Source organism: Oryctolagus cuniculus, chromosome 15, assembly GCF_964237555.1.
Source record: "Oryctolagus cuniculus chromosome 15, mOryCun1.1, whole genome shotgun sequence".
NCBI classification, from domain to species: domain Eukaryota; kingdom Metazoa; phylum Chordata; class Mammalia; order Lagomorpha; family Leporidae; genus Oryctolagus; species Oryctolagus cuniculus.
Window position 1 is genome coordinate 32,083,066 of NC_091446.1, and position 15,893 is coordinate 32,098,958.

Sequence of the window (15,893 nt, forward strand, 5' to 3'; positions counted from 1 at the left end):
TGAAGGGGATAGGGAGCTGAAGGGACTTTTTTTTCATTCTAGAAATTTCTTTATTTGAATTGTTACAATAAGCACTTACAATATAACTTTATACTTTTTAAAAGATTTATTTATTTGTTTGATAGGCAGAGTTACAGAGAGGCAGAGGCAGAGGCAGAGGCAGAGGCAGAGAGAGAGAGAGAGAGAGAGAGAGTCTTCCACCCATTGGTTCACTCCCTAGATGGCTGCAAAGGCCAGAGTTGTGCCGATCTGAAGCCAGGAGCCAGGTGCTTCTTCAGGGTTTCCCACGTGGGTGCAGGGGCCCAAGGACTTGGACCACCTTCTACTGTTTTCCCAGGCCATAGCAGAGACCTGGATTGGAAGTGGAGCAGCCGGGTCTTGAACCGGCACCCATATGGGATGCTGGTGCTGCAGGCAGAGGCTTTACCCACTACGCCACAGCATCGGCCCCATAATTTTTAAAAATTACTTTAAAGCTTTATAAAATTGCTCACTACAAAACCTCCCACTCTCTTTGGTGCTGCACTACCCTTGCACTTGGAATAATTGTAAAAGTAAAGAGAGGTGCAGCCATGTGGAAAACAGCTCAGTAGTTCCTGGAAAAGGGAGACAGGGAATTCCCCAAGGACCCAGCGGCTGCACTCCGCAACAGGCGGGTAAAAGAACCGAACACAGGGGCTCACACAGGACTGGTCACCAGCACTCACAGCAGCACTGCCTGCAACAGCTCACGCTGGGAAACAACCGAGTGTCCACCAGGCCAAGTGCAGAACACAGCATGGAGTACAGACGCACCGCACCGGTACACAGCCAGAAAAAGCAACGCAGCAATGCCACACGCTGCACGCACCTGAGCCCTGAGACAGGACGCTAAGTGACAGCAGCCAGACACAGGGTGCATGCGGTAATTCCTTCAACAAGAGATGGGCAGAATAGGCACAGCCATAGCAGCAATGGCTGCCAGGGGCCTGGGGAAGGGAAGGAACTGCAGGGGACAGGGTTTTGTCTGGAGTGAGGGAAAGGTGTTGATAACTAGGGATTTGATGGGGCCGTTGCTGTGGCGCAGCAGCGTAACGCTCTGGCCTGAAGTGCCAGCATCCCATATGGGCGCCGGTTCGAGACCAGGCTGCTCGCTCTCTCTCGCTCTCTCTGTCTCTACCTCTCTCTGTAACTCCATCGTTCAAATAAATAAAATAAATCTTTAAAAAAAAAAAGAAAGAAAACGAGGGATTTGAAAAACCGATGACTGATGATATAAAACCCTGCATGCAGGAGCCAGCACTGTGGCACAGTGGGTAAAGCTGCCACCTACGCCAGCATCTCATATGGATGCCAGCGTGAGTCCTGCTGCTCCGCTTCTGATCCAGCTCCCTACTAATGCACTCAGGAAAGCAGCAGAAGATGGCCAAGTGCTTGGGCCCCTGCACTCATGTGGGAGACCAGAAGAAGTTCCTGGCTTCGGACATGTCCATTTCCATCCATTGAGGCCATTTGGAGAGTAGAGTAGCAGATGGAAGATTCTCTAATAACAAATCTTTTTTTAAAAAATCCTGAATGCACTGAACATCACAGACTTGTACACTTCAACCTGGTTAGTTGTACGTGATGTGAATTTCACCTTAAAAAAAATCAATGAAACACTGAAAATAATTGGTCTCACCCAGCCCTCATGCCCTCTGCCCGTCCATACCCTGACCACCAGCCTGGCCTTCCACAGTGGTGGGGGAAAAGTCTTCCACTTGCTCCAGGGCAGGGCAGGGCTGCTCAGCTCCAGGCAGGCAGTGGAGAGGCATGTGAGACCAAGGGAGAACAAATATGGCCGAGAGAGGGGAGACAAGGGCAGGGCTGGGCGCAGGGCACACAGCAGGTGTGGCAGAACCTGAAAGGTCAGTGCCGCTATCCCATTCTGCAGATGAGAAGACCAAGGTCCAGTGCTATTTAAAGGCAGAGCTGCGGCCTCCTGCCTGGAGGGTCCCCTGCGCCTCCCCTCCTCTCCTCTGGGTACAGATGTAACTCTCTGCTCGCTGAGCCTTGCCATCCCTCAACTCGTGTTTGGGGTTTGGGCTCTAGTCCAAACCATGTAGGTCCAAACCCTGACTCAATGGGTTCATTTTGTGTGTGTGTGTGTGTGTGTGTGTGTGTGTGATTTTTTTGAATATTTATTTTATGTATTTGAAAGGCAGAATGACAGAGTAAGGGGGAAAGAGATCTTCCATTCATTGGTTCACTCCCCAAACAGCTGAGGCTGGGCCAGGCCCAAGTCAGGAGCCTGGAACCCCATCCAAATCTCCCACACAGGTGGCAGGAACCCAAGTACTTGGGCCATCTTCCGCCGTTCTCCCAGGAACTGGATCAGAAGTGCAGCAGCCTGGACTCAAACCAGCAGCCCGATATGGGACGCCAACATTGCAAGATGAGGTTTAACGCGCTGCAGCACCATGCCGGCCCCTGACTACGTGGTGTCCAGCTCCCACTTCCTCCTCTGTTGAGTGGGGATGATGATATCAGCCCCTACCAAATCAGACTCAAGAATGAGACCATGCCCAGAAAAGACCCCTTAGGAACCGCTGGCCGCCTTCCTCAGAACCGAGTATCTGCTGGGACTCCAGTGCTCCTGGCGTTTGTGGGATTGAGGCTAAGCCCAGTCCTTGCTGTCCTCCTGCAGTGGAGGGAAGTTCTTGTCACCAGAGATCCTGGAAAACCCTCTAGGCCTGAGGACGCTGGCCGGGCACCCCCGCTCCCACATGCCTGGACTGCAGCCACTCCGGCCAGCGCTACCCTGCCCTCCCCAAGCTGCCATCTGGTACTTCCTTGTGACTTTCTTGAGGACCAAATGGCTCAAGCTCGCTGCCTGATTCTTTCTAGGGGTTCAGATGGCCCTACTTCTAATGAGTGAGGTCCAGTTGTACCTGTGTCATGTTTTATAGTCTATGAAGCACTTTCCCAAGAAACACCTCATTTGGTTCTTCCAGAAATCTAACAAGGCCAGGATCAATGTTTCCTGTATTATATGGATTAGATGTTGACAGATATAAGAGTACATTAAAAAGTTCATGGAGGGGCCGGCGCCGTGGCTCACTAGGTTAATCCTCTACCTGCGGCGCTGGCATCCCATATGGGCACCAGGTTTTAGTCCTGGTTGCTCCTCCTCTTCCAGTCCAGCTCTCTGCTGTGGCAGTGAGTGCAGTGGAGGATGGCCCAAGTGCTTGGGCTCCTGCACCCCATGGGAGACCAGGAGGAAACACCTGGCTCCTGGCTTCGGATCAGTGCAGTGGCGGCCGTAGCGGCCATTTGGGGAGTGAACCAATGGAAGGAAGATCTTTCTCTCTTTCTCTCACTCTCTCTCTCTCTCAGTCTATAACTCTACCTGTCAAATAAAATATAAAACTTTTTTTAAAAAGTTCATGGAAAATGGAATTAAAAGATAATGTAAGGGTGGGAGTTTGGCAAAGCAATTAAGACACCATTTGGATGGTCCGGGTCCCATGTCAGAGTGCCTGGATTTGAGTCCAAGCTTAGCTTCTGGTGCAGCTTCCTGGGAAGAAGCTGAGAGTCATGATTTGTCACCCTGAGGGCCAGCAGGTGATGGCCCAAGTAGTTGGGTCATTTCCAATCACCTGAAAGACCCAGACTGAGTGCCCACGTCCTGGCCTCGCCCCAATCCAGGCCTGGCTGTTCAAACATTTGAGAGGTGAACCAGCAGATGGAAGAGCTCTGTTTGTCTCTGCCTCTCGAGTAAATCAAAATAAATAAATAATAATGTTTTAAAGATAGTGTGAATTCTCCACGAGCTCTTTGAAGCCCCCTCGCAGTACGGATTTACCAGGTTGATACTGTTTGTTCTGAAATCTGCTGTCTGGTATTAAGGCAGCCATCCCAGCCTCCTCTGCCTACTGTCAGCACAGTGTGTCTTTCCCCACCCTTTCACCTGGCAGGCATTTGCGTCTGTACATTTAAAGTGTGCTTCTCGCCTGTCTATCTGATATGACCTCGAACTGGTGTGGAAACCACTTACATTGAACGCGAGTGTTGACAGGAGTCCGGCGTCTTGCTGTTGGTTTTCTCTTTGTCCCATCTGGTTCTTTGTCCCCTTGTTCCGCGTTGGTTCAGAGGTAGAGTTTCTGATGACCCCGAGTTGGCGGATCAGCACTAACGGCTTGCTCTCTCGGTGGCTTCTGTGGTGTTTGGAGGACACACCCTGACCTTTCACAGTCGACCTTTGAGTGAGGCTGCGCCCATTCCCGTCAGTACTAGAACCTGATCTCGGTCCACTTCTGCTCCTCTCCTCTGGCTTCCGCTCCCCCACAGGGACAGGGCAGGACGTGGAGACCACTTCAAAGCTCGCTGGGGTCCCTGAACCACGTGGTTTGATATCCAGTGTCGTGCAATCCTGACTTCAAGGGTTTCGCCTGTTGTTTTTAATTGCTTCGGTGGGGAGGCTAAATCTGGCTCCTGCTACTCTGCCTCAGATAACAGCAGAGGCCTCCAGGAGCCACAGGTTAAGCCCGTTGCCCAAGATGAGGCAGCCAGCGATGGCCGGAACTCCCAGCAGTTCTCCCAAGTACCTGCGGCTCCTTCATAAAGGCCAGAGAAAGCAGAAAGTGCTGTCAGCAGCAGGAAGTGGAATTCTGCTATGGCAGCAAAAACCTGCTCACAGCACCGACACCTGCTTCGGAAGCCAGCGTGACGATCATGGATTTCACAGTCACCATTAAACAGCAACGCTGGGCCTCTTCCAAGCTTCACCTTAAGCACTCTCTCCTTTCCCCTTCAGCGGCCCCTGTGGCACGATCCTGGGGTGCTTTGCTGTCTGTGGATCAGCCAAGGGAGCCGGGAGGGGCTCCGGCAGACTCAGTGGCCTGCAACACAGTGCTTAACTGGAGTCTCCCCCACTACCCTTCCAAGAGCATTTTTAAAAAGATCGATTTATTGGCCGGCGCCGCGGCTCACTAGGCTAATCCTCCGCCTTGCGGCGCCGGCACACCAGGTTCTAGTGCCGGTTGGGGCACCGGATTCTGTCCCGGTTGCCCCTCTTCCAGGCCAGCTCTCTGCTGTGGCCAGGGAGTGCAGTGGAGGATGGCCCAGGTGCTTGGGCCCTGCACCCCATGGGAGACCAGGAAAAGCATCTGGCTCCTGGCTCCTGCCATCGGATCAGCGCGGTGCGCCGGCCGCAGCACGCCGGCCGCGGCGGCCATTGGAGGGTGAACCAATGGCAAAGGAAGACCTTTCTCTCTGTCTCTCTCTCTCACTGTCCACTCTGCCTGTCAAAAAAAAAAATCGATTTATTTATTTGAAAGGCAGAGTTAGAAAGAGAGAGAGATTGATCTTCCATCCGCGAGTTCACTCCCCAAGTGGCTGCAACAGCCAAACCTCGCCAGGCCGAAGCCAGGAGCCAGGAGCTTCTTCTGAGTCTCCCACGTCCTTTCCCCGGTGTTAGCAGGGATCGGGATTGGAAGTGGAGCAGCCGGGACTCAAAATGGCGCCCACGAGGGATGCTGGCAGTGCAGGTGGAGGCTTTACCTACTACGCCACAATGCTGACCGATCTATTAGTATTTCTGGCTGATGGCTAATTTGTGGAACTAGAGTAATTCTGAGTATTTCATGAATGCAATCTGTGCGTGTGTGTGCGTGCACGTGTGTGTGGAGGCGGGCTCTGGAGGCCAGTAGGGAGTCCACTTTTTATCACACTGTTGAGCTCACTTTAGGTCCAGGGACCTATTTAGATGAAATGAGAAGCACAGTGGCACCTCTCCTTAAGATCAGCGGGCTGAGGAGCCGGGCTTGGTGCAGTGGCTTAGGTCACCACTTAAGACGTCCACACCCTGCGTCAGAGGGCCTGGTCTGAGTGCCAGCTGCGCGGCTTCCCGCCCGTCTTCCTGCTGATGCACACCTCGAGGGATGGCAGGCAATGTCCCAACCACCCATCTGGGAGCCCCAGGTGAAGGCTTCGGTCTGGCCCTAGCCCTGGAGTTGTCAGCACTGTCAGCGTGGGCAGAACACCTCTCCGTGTGTCTCTCAATCTCTCTCTCCCTTCAATTAAAATGAAAATAGATAAATAAATTTTTAAGAACCGCTCAAGGCAGCTGGCTCAGGCCAGCCTGCGACAGAATCTGAGGTTCCGGAAGGGAGTGAACAGAACCCTCACCTCCCCCCACTCCAGGACCCACAGGCAAAGAGCTGGGGCTCAGCACTTTCCTGAGCCCTTGCCGGCACCGGCTGACCCCGGAGATACCGCCTTTGGGAGTTCAGCCTGGAAGTCACGGCACTCCTTCCTACCCGCTTCCTGGCATGTGTCAGTCTCATGGAAGGCTCCAGGACTCCACAGCAGTGCGACACAGGCGAGCTCCCCGACCCGGCCCAGACTCGGGCCCCCCATCTGTAGGCTGAGCCTGAGACTCCCACCCGGCAGGGTGGACTCCCCGGTAGCACACGTGACGCCTCTGGCCCAGCCTAGGGGCTTCAGGCTGACTGCCCTCCAGGGCTCAGAGCCCAGCGCTTCGCCGTGTTCTCGCTCCACTCACAGAAGCCAGCGCCAAGCTTGTCAGTCTGCGGCTCACAACCTAACCCAACGCAAGGCAAACCAAACGGTAAGCAGCCCCGCCCCGCTGCATCCGGGTCACAGGCTCTCAGCCTCTGCCGCACCTCCCAATCTCCTGAGGAGCTCTGGAAAATCCTAAGGGGTCGGCATCTAGCACAGCGGCTTGCGGCTCCCGTCACCACTCGGGACACCTGCGTCCCACACCGGGGTGCCTGCTTTGAGTCCCGGATCTGTTTCCGATTCCTGCTAATGTGCACCCTGAGGGGCAGCAGGTGCTGGCTCCAAGCACCTGGAGTCCTGCCATCCACGTGGGAGACCAGATGGAGTTCCAGGCCCAACCCTGGCTGTCGCAGGCATCTGCGGAGAAGTGGGGAGGGAATCAGCAGATAGGAAAGACAATCAGTCACCTAGCTATTTCCCTATCTCCCTTTCAACTATAATTAATTAATTAATTAAGCTTCAGAAAAATAGCCTGAGAACGTGCACCTCCCGATGCCTCCCAGCCGCCTGGTCCCTCCTGCCCACCCCTGGGTGTGCCTGCTGACCCTCACTCCCTCCTGCCCTTGTGGTTGTAGGTTCCAAAGGGACAAGCAGCCCAGCCCAGCCCAGCCCTGCCCTGCCCTGCCCTGCCCGCCGCACCCCAACCCAGGAAAGCACCTTCCCTCTGGACACATCCCTCCTGCCCCCCCTCCCAGCACTGTTCCCTGGCCTGAGCTCAGCAGCTGTCAGGCTACCAGGCCAAGAACGTGGCTCTGCCCTGCCCGCCAGCCACTGTCCACTCCCTGGAGCTGGCCCCCTGCCTGGGAGGTGACACGAAGACTCTGGGAAAAGACAAGCGTGACCTTTCCCACAGGTGCAGGGTAGGGAGGCTGGGGGAGGTGTTCGCCATGCCCTCAGCCTGGAGGGGGCCTCAGCTGTGCCCAGGAGACGGGGTGCGCAGAACACGACTCCAGCAGAGGCCCGGAAGTGCAGCTGGGGCCCAGCTGTGCCCTCAAAGCATGCCTGGTCCCGTAGCTCCACCCGCTCTGCTTTGTGGTTCTACCTGAGCGACTTGACAGCCCCTGGGGCACTGCCCTCGGGATCCTCTGCCCTGGGTCTGCGTTTAGAAGCAGCAGCCCCGTGATTCTGCCCCGGGGGGTCCACACTCCCACAGGCCTCGGTGCTGCCCTCCCAGCATCCTGCACTCACACCCAGCCCTCCCCTGCACACCTGTCACTGCTCCCCGGGGGGAGGGCCAGGGCAGACCTGGAGACGGCCGCTCCCGCAGCGCCCTGGGCTCGCTGCCCTTCCCACTCAGCCCAGTCAGCTGAGCTGTGGAGCTGGGCCGGCCAGCCAGGTCAGAGGGAAGGGGACAGAAGGGATGCCAGGGGCAGCAGTGGGGGCAGCGGCGACTGGAGGCAGTGAGCCCCCCTGCAAGGGGAGCGGCCACTCAGCTGCACCAGCACCCTCAGCCGGGAATGCAGACTGCGGCGGCCAGGCCGACTGTCCGAGCAGGTGTCTGATGTCCAGCTCACTTGCAGCTGGAAGCCACTCCTCCAGCGTCCCCAGAGGCTGTCCATACCCCCTATGCTGCAGATCTCTCGGGTCTCCAGCTTTACCCAGCCCCTCCCCTAAGGACCCTTGCTCATGCTCACTCGGCCAGCAGCCCACTCCCACCTTCTCCCAGCGCTGCAAGGGCGAGGGCCGGCGGGGCTCCACAGCTTCCCGGGAGGAAAGGCGCTCTGGGTGCCAGCAGGGCTGTCAGCCTCTCCCCGGACACAGCCCTGCCGGACGGGCTCCATGGAGAGCCTGCCCCTCTCCACAGACGAAAAGCGCAGTGTCCCCAGTGATGTGCCAGAGGCAGCAGCTTGGCCCAAGGGGACAGCAGCTGAGGGGCTGCCCACGACAGGCCAGGAGAAGAGGTGAGGGGCAGGGAGAGCGGCGTGCAGCACGCAGCGTGCAAGGCCACTCGGGAAGTTCAGGATCAGCCCCGAGGGACGTGAGGGCCAGCAGCTGGCGGGAGGGCCACGCAGCCTTCTGGGGGGGACGGGAAAGCACCCGCCCCGTCTCCATCTGGGCGACACTGACACGAGTGCCACAGGACGTGTAAGCATCTGTGGGCTTGTCTCTATGCAGGCCTTCCCTCAACAAACAAGGAAACAGCGTCGGGAAAGAGGAGGGGAAGGCCCCCCAGACACCCGCAAACCAAGGAGCTGGACACCTGCCTGCCCGCTCACTGGGAAAGCTTAGAAAGAGACCCCTGGCCAAGGGGCTGCAAGAACCTTGCTCCCAAGTATCCACAGCCGTGATTCCCAACCAAACTGCTCAGCCGGCTGGTGGCCAGGTTCAAGTCCAAAAGCAGAAATGGACATGTGCTCGAGAAGTGTCGAAGGCAGGAGGTGATGCTAGCACCTTCGAGGACCCCATCCTTCCCCCGGTCACCCCAGGTCACCCTCGGGAACCCAGAAAGGTAGCCGTCACATCTGCTGCTTGCAGGGACATGAAGAGGGGCCCGGGGAAGTCCCAGGACTTGCCCAGGTCGCGGCGCCGCGCCCACACACTCCTCCAAGCCCAGCCCGTGTCCGGGATGCGTTCTGCGACGCACCTGTGCGGTGGTATTGCTGTCTGGATCAGCAGCCAGCGACAGCGCAGTCACTGCCTCCAAACCTGGAGTGGGGGACAGCTCTGCCCGGGGACGGACGGGCACCCTCGCCCGTGCCACAGCTGCGCGAGGCGGGCAGGGTGACAGCGTCTCCACCTCCAGACCTGCAGCCCGCAGGCACCCACAGAGTGCAGCTCCAAGCCGTGCCAGGACAGGAGGGCCTCCCGGGACACAGTGCACAGCCCAGCCCAGGGAGGGCCTGACGGTGCAGGGGCCTGAGCTCCCCTCACCCAGGCAGGGGGGCTCGACAGCTCGGTGACACAGGACATTGGAAAGACCATCAGCGCCTGCCCCAAAGTCACCTCCTCCTCTTCATTGCCACAGGCCCTGCTTTCCTTCTCTACGCAGAAGACGAATGACAGCTGTGCTGAAGTTAACGCAGTCATCTCATTTACTTTCCCCGGATTCTCACGTCTCCATTTCCCTCTTGCAGTCAGGATACGGTTCTAGTCAGTAAGACACAAGGATGAATCTGCCAAAGGGCTTCCTGCTTCTGATCAAAGAGACAGGCACTTAATCGAAGAAACTGCCCCTTCCTCTCCCTTCCTGCCTCGAATGTGCTTGAGTGAGGGTATGATGGCTGGAGCTGTGGCAGCCATGTTGCCACCAAAAGGTAATAACTATAAGGAAAGCAAGTAGACTGAGAATGGCTGGGCAGAAAGATTGAGAGATTTGGGTCCCTACTGGCATTTTTGATCTGTTCATCATCTCTGGGTTATACTTCTGGGATAATTCAGTACGAGCACAGTTTAAGCCACTGTCCAACAGCCCCTCTGTTATCTGTGTCTCACCTGACACAAAGGGAGAGGCAGACAGACCCGGGCTACAAGATTCACGTCCCATCAGTGAATCTGGGGAAGAAACAGGCAGGCCGGTTGCAGGCTTGGAGGGCAGCAGGCGGCAAGGCCCACGGACCAGGTGCTCACACCTCCTGGCTGTCTGGCTTTAGCAGGAGAAGCCAGAGCTCGCTCTCCTGGCCCAGCACGAGGGTGGGATTCCAGGCGTCTCCCATCAGCCACTTCCCAGGGGTGGTGCAGAATGAGCCACCGAGCTCCACAGAGGGGGAGGAGCTAACCTGCGAGGCCAGGGGTCCCCTGTCAAGTCAGCCCAGTGCTAGAATCCAGCCCAGCTCGCTGCAGGCCGCCCACACACTCAGCGCCGTGAGCTCCTTGCATTCTATGTAAACAGCGGCCTGTCGGATCAGGAAGGAAGCCGGAGCCCACACGAGTGAACGATCGATGGGGCACACGCCGGAACCTGCTCACACCCCGCCGTCACCAGGGGTCCCTGGGGCCCGAGCCAGCTGCCAGCAGGGAGGCGCACCCTCCCCCGACAGATCCTGGCAGGGCCGGGAGTTGTCTCTAGGTCTGCTAGACCAGGGATTCCAAACTCACGGCCAGAAAACACCCGGAGTCTGGGGCGGGATCCAGATCTGGGGAGGGGAAGTGCAGGTCCCGGGTGGGGCTGAGCCTGAAGCAGGACCAGAGCCGAACGCTGGGGGGCCTGCGGAGAGATCTGCGCGCCCAAGCCGGGAGCCGCTGGGAGAGGGCAGGCGGCAGGAGCGCAGCCAGCGCCCCCAGGGGCTCCTGCTGGGCCTACGTCATGGCAGCAGCTTCCCCCAGACATTCGGGCCCTGTTACAGCCCCACTGAGCGGATGAGGAAACTGAGGCCAAGTGCGGCTAAGGCAGCTGCCCAAGGTCGTCCAGCTGGGACGAGAGCAGCTGAGTGAGAGCAGGTTGCCCAGCCCAGCTCTGAAGCTCTGCCCTCGCCCTCCCCTGTGAACACTTCCCAAAGCCGATCTCACCCTGCCCACTGATCTCGCTCCTCCCTCCCTCCCTCCCTCCCTCCCTCCCTCCCTCCCTCCCTCCTGGGATGCAGTGCCTTGATAGCACAGGCGGCTCCGAGTTCCGCGTGCGGCAATCCAAGGGCACCTCGTCTCCCCGGCAGCCCTGTCAGCTCTCAGGGCTACGCTTCGGCTGCAAGTAACAGAATGCCCTGCAGAAAGCAGCTCATGGAACAAGGACACTTCTGACCCCACGCGAGAGGTCTGCAGCTTCCAGATTATGCCAATTCCGCGGCTCAACAAGACCAGGGCTTGGGCCACCTCAGCTGGCATCCTTATGGTCCCAGGGGGCTTGTGACGGCCCGGACATCCCATGCTCCACAGCCGCAGAGACAGGAAGGCCCCGTGCCCCAGTCTTGAGAGCCGTTCACGTCCCCCGGGCGCTGCACTCGCATGCTTCCCGCGTCTTGCTGGCCCATTGCTGGGCCACTGCGCACCCACCCGGCCTTACCTAAGGCGGCTCCTAGCAGGAGCACGGGAATCGCGTGCAGAGGGAAGAAAGACGGATTTGGCTAGTTAATATCTAGTGTTCGGAGCTGCACAGGGGGTCACTTAACAGACGGCTGCTCAATACCGGGACAACATCTGGTCCAGTCCACCAGGAAGGAGTTCCATTCAGCTGTGACCGGGCGGCCCCACGACCTGACACACAGGAGCCCTGCACCTGGGCGGGAGCCCGTGAGCAACACCCACCGCTGAGGGTGGCGGCACCAGCCATTCCCAAGGACAGTTTGAACATCCGCTCATCCCAAGCCACAGCAGTGGCTGTTACCACATAGTCCATCACGTTAAAAAGGCATGCCCTTCAGTGCAACGGGTCTATGTGTCCACAGGTGCGTCACACTGGCTGCAGCAGTGTCGCGCTCTGAGAATAATCTCAATGGTCCTACTAACCAACATTTCTTTGAGCTGCTTCCTATGCACTTGCTAGCCCCGTGTTAGGCCACAGAACAAGGTTACTGCGCTGGAAGGCAGGATTTGGCATCACGGTGAAGAACGCAGGCTCCGGGGTCCAGGGTCACAGCTGCAGTGTGACAGGGAGACCCCTAACTTCTCTGGGCCTCAGTTTTCCTGTGAAGTGGGGGTCATAACAGCCTTGGTGTTCTAGCTGGCCTTGAGTTCAAATCCCAGCTCTACACAAAATATTTAGGACAGGGTCTGTGCTGCTTTGGGCCTGCATTTCCTCATCTGGCAATGGGATAAGAAAGCCAGTCTCACCAAGGTGCTGGAAGGAATCATGAACGTACACAGAAAGTCCACAGCACAGAGCTGTCATTCAAGACAGCACCCAGCTGTCTCTCTCTCAGTAACAATCAACAGATAGCAAGTGTTTTAAAGGAGGGAACTGCCACTTAGGATGCTCACAGCTCACATCACAGTGCCTGGGTTCAAGTCCCAGCTCCAATTCTAATTTCCTGTCAGTGCTCTCCCAGGTGACGCCTCAAGTACTTGAGTCCCTGCCGCCCAAGTAGGTGACCCATTTTGAGTTTCTAGCGCTTGGCTTCAGCCTGGCCCAGCCCTGGCCATTGTAAACATTTGGAAAGTGAACCAGCAGATGGAAGATCTCAATCTCTTGCTCTTGCTCTCTCTCTCTCTCACCCTCCCTCTCTCCCCCCAGGAGCCAGGTGCTTCTTCCTGGTCTCCCACGTGGGTGCAGGTGCCCAAGCACTTGGGCCATTCTCCACTGCCCTCCCAGGCCACAACAGAGAGCTGGACTGGAAGAGGAGCAACCGGGACTAGAACCTGGCACCCATATGGTGCCCGGCACCGCAGGCAGAGGATTAACCAAGTGAGCCACGGTGCCAGCCCTGCATTCCTTTTTTCAATTTTATTATTTACTTATATATTTGAAAGGTAGAGAAACCGAGAGACAAAAAGGGAACTCAATCTGCTGTTAAACTTCCCAAATTCCCGTGACAACCAAGGCCAAAGCCAAGAGCTGGGAATGTGATTCAAGTCTTCCACGTGGCTGGTAAGGACCCAATTATTCGAGGCCTCACTGCTGCCTCCCAGGGTCTGCATTAGCAGGAAGCTGGAGTCAGGAGTCCAGAGTAGGAGTCGAACCCTGGCACTCCACTGTGGGACATGGAAATCCTAACCAATGTTTTACCCTCTAGGCCGAACCCCTGCCCCTGTATTTCCAGTGCAATGATGCTGGTGCACGCGTTCCAAGACCAGAATGGAGGACCCCTGCCCCAAATTCCCACCTGCTGCTATTGGGGATGAGCCCACAGTTGGAAACTGGACACAAAGAATCACTTGTCCTTGAGAAGATGGGAGCAGGGCCACCATCTCCCACCTTGGATTCACCTTAAGAGAGCATAAGACAGGTGCTAAAGAATTCTGGCCCTAAATCAGGAGGTGTGGCCCACAGGCCCCTGGGAAGGAGAGAAGTTATTCACAGTGATGGCTAGAAAGGTCAGGGTGCTCCTCGCCAGCAGGCACCTACAGAGCCAGCCCATGCAGGGAGACCAGAACAAGTAGGTGAGGGCCCCCATGCTTAAAGCCTGCAGGACTGGCACCCCCTACAGCTGCTCGCTGCTGGGGTCCCCGCGAACAAAGCCACAAGTGCATTCCCCAAAGCCCTTCAGAGGCGGGCCCCAGCCCAGCCTACAGGTGCCATTTCCCCTAGTGGTCCCTTCTGGAGCGAATTTACACCAGGAATTCTGGGGGCAAGCTGAACCCCCACAGCAAGACAGGCTCCACCACATGGCTCTTGCCAATCTGAACTCGCCAGTTTCTGTCACCTGCCACCTCTGCACACGCACCTGCCCCAGCGCTGCCTGTGCGCAGCAGTGGATCCCACTCGGCAGGCAGCGCCCCGTCAGGTAGCTCCTCTCACAGGAAGCCTTCTCGCACCCTGGACACACACACACAGCCGTGGCCTGCACTGTATTTGAGAGCAGCAGTGAACACACTTGCTCGGGGCTCCCGCGGCCGTTCTGCTCACTGGGGTTCCCCGAGTGCGGAGGACGGCATGGAGCAGATGCCGCGTGAACACGCGGTGCACCGGGCTCTGGAGGACAGAGGCTGCAGCCAGCAGGAGCTGGGGAAGCAGCAGCTCACCTGGAACCGGTGTCCTCAGCTGGGCGCGGAGATCCTGTTGGCCCCTGTCGGTCACGCAAAGGCGCGGCAAGCAGACTTCTGAGGGCCTCCCCAAGGCCACGTGCCCAACCTCCCTCAGAACATGTGGTCACCACTGAGGACCAAAGGGGCCGAAATGCCTCCTGGAAGGATGCCCCGCCCGTCCCCACACCCTCAGAGGTACAGGTGGCGAGAACGCCCTCCCAGGAAGTGGCTGGATGCTGGCCGAGATCACGGTGGCAGGGAAAGCCAGCCCTAAGCCCTGCCCTCGAGCCTCAGGGACGGGCCGGAAGCTGCCAACCTCGCAGGGCCCAGGCCCTCGGGAGCTGAGTGAGCGTGAGAAGGGGGCTGCCCCCCGCCTGCAGGGCCATGAGGCCAGGGCAGCAGGAGGACGCACGGCAGTGCCCGACAGTGCAAAAGCCACTCACCTCCGCAGATGCCTTTGTAGCCGGCAGCTCCAAGCGCCGCTGCACTGAGACGCACCACGGACTCATGGGTTCTCGGGTCTCTGGGGACTGGCGAGGAGGCCTCACCAGGGAAAAACCAGCACATGGACTTTTTTATTTATTTATTTTGCATGATTAATTGGAAAAATAAAAGCCATGACTGCGCTTTGGCGAGCCGATAATTTAACACCCATTCGAACCATTGTTTTTAATTATTTATGCAACATGTATTTAGTGAGGATGAGGAGAAACTGATCTTCTCTTATAAAACTTGAACACCTTTCTTTAAGTTCAAAAGAACGGATTTATTACGTGCATTTATTAGAGGCAATTTTCTAACCCAGACATCTTCCTGGGAGCACAGGCCCCACTTAAAATTTAGATGCTAAATAAATCACTTGTTCTGGTAAACAGCACTGGGCTGGCATTAATCACCCCACGGCTCAGCTTCCAGAGCTGGTGACAGGGGACAAGGCGGGCGGCACGGCTGGCCACGTGGCTGCGAGCGGGGACCTAAGCAGGGACGAGCAGTGACGGGGAGGGGGCCTGTCCTGCTTTGCTTTGCTCTCCAGCCTCTACTTGAACACCCCCCCCCCTTTTTTTTTTTTTTTTTTTGGACAGGCAGAGTGGACAGTGAGAGAGAGAGGGACAGAGAGAAAGGTCCTCCTCCTTTTGCCGCTGGTTCACCCTCCAATGGCTGCCACAGCCGGTGCGCTGAGGCCGGAGCACCGCGCTGATCCGATGGCAGGAGCCAGGCACTTATCCTGGTCTCCCATGGGGTGCAGGGCCCAAGCACCTGGGCCATCCTCCACTGCACTCCCTGGCCACAGCAGAGAGCTGGCCTGGAAGAGGGGCAACCGGGACAGAATCCGGCGCCCCGACCGGGACTAGAACCCGGTGTGCCGGTGCCGCACACACCCTGTCTTCTGTCTGGGCCAAACCTGACAGAGGCAGTTTTTCCTGCTTAGGGCCGGGTAGCAAATGTTTTAGGCTCTGCAGTCCAAGAGGCAAAACTGAGCAGGTGTTCTAGCTGAAGGGCTCCCCAGTCCTTTTTACCGCTTCACACGGGGCAGTGTGAAAGCTGCTCTGGGTTTTCAGGCCCCCCAACACCAGCCAGGGCTGGATTCGGTCTACGGAAGTTGGTGGCCAAGTGCCCAGTCCAATCAGGCGGCCACTGACGAGCCTGGAAACCGCGTGCGCAGGCCCCAGGTGTGCTGCTTATTAAAGTGCTGTTCAGCCGCCCTGATGAAGGCAATTTCATGGCTGATAACTCCTGCAAACAATGCTGAATGAGACACCGCCTGATGTGTGCAGGGCGCTTTCCAGCTTCTTCCCCGT

General features: G+C 57.4%; 1 protein-coding gene across 1 annotated transcript in view; it reads right to left on the reverse strand.

The window, feature by feature from the left end:
• The window catches only part of GOLGA7B (golgin A7 family member B), a 44,195-nt gene extending 39,767 nt beyond the window's left edge, over window positions 1–4,428 (reverse strand). Inside the window, exon 1 of the mRNA XM_051824050.2 lies at window positions 4,016–4,428. Within this exon, the coding sequence (XP_051680010.1) occupies window positions 4,016–4,075 (60 nt within the window). The 5' untranslated portion in view covers window positions 4,076–4,428. The remainder of the gene's footprint in view (window positions 1–4,015) is intronic.
• Window positions 4,429–15,893: the final 11,465 nt, after the last annotated feature.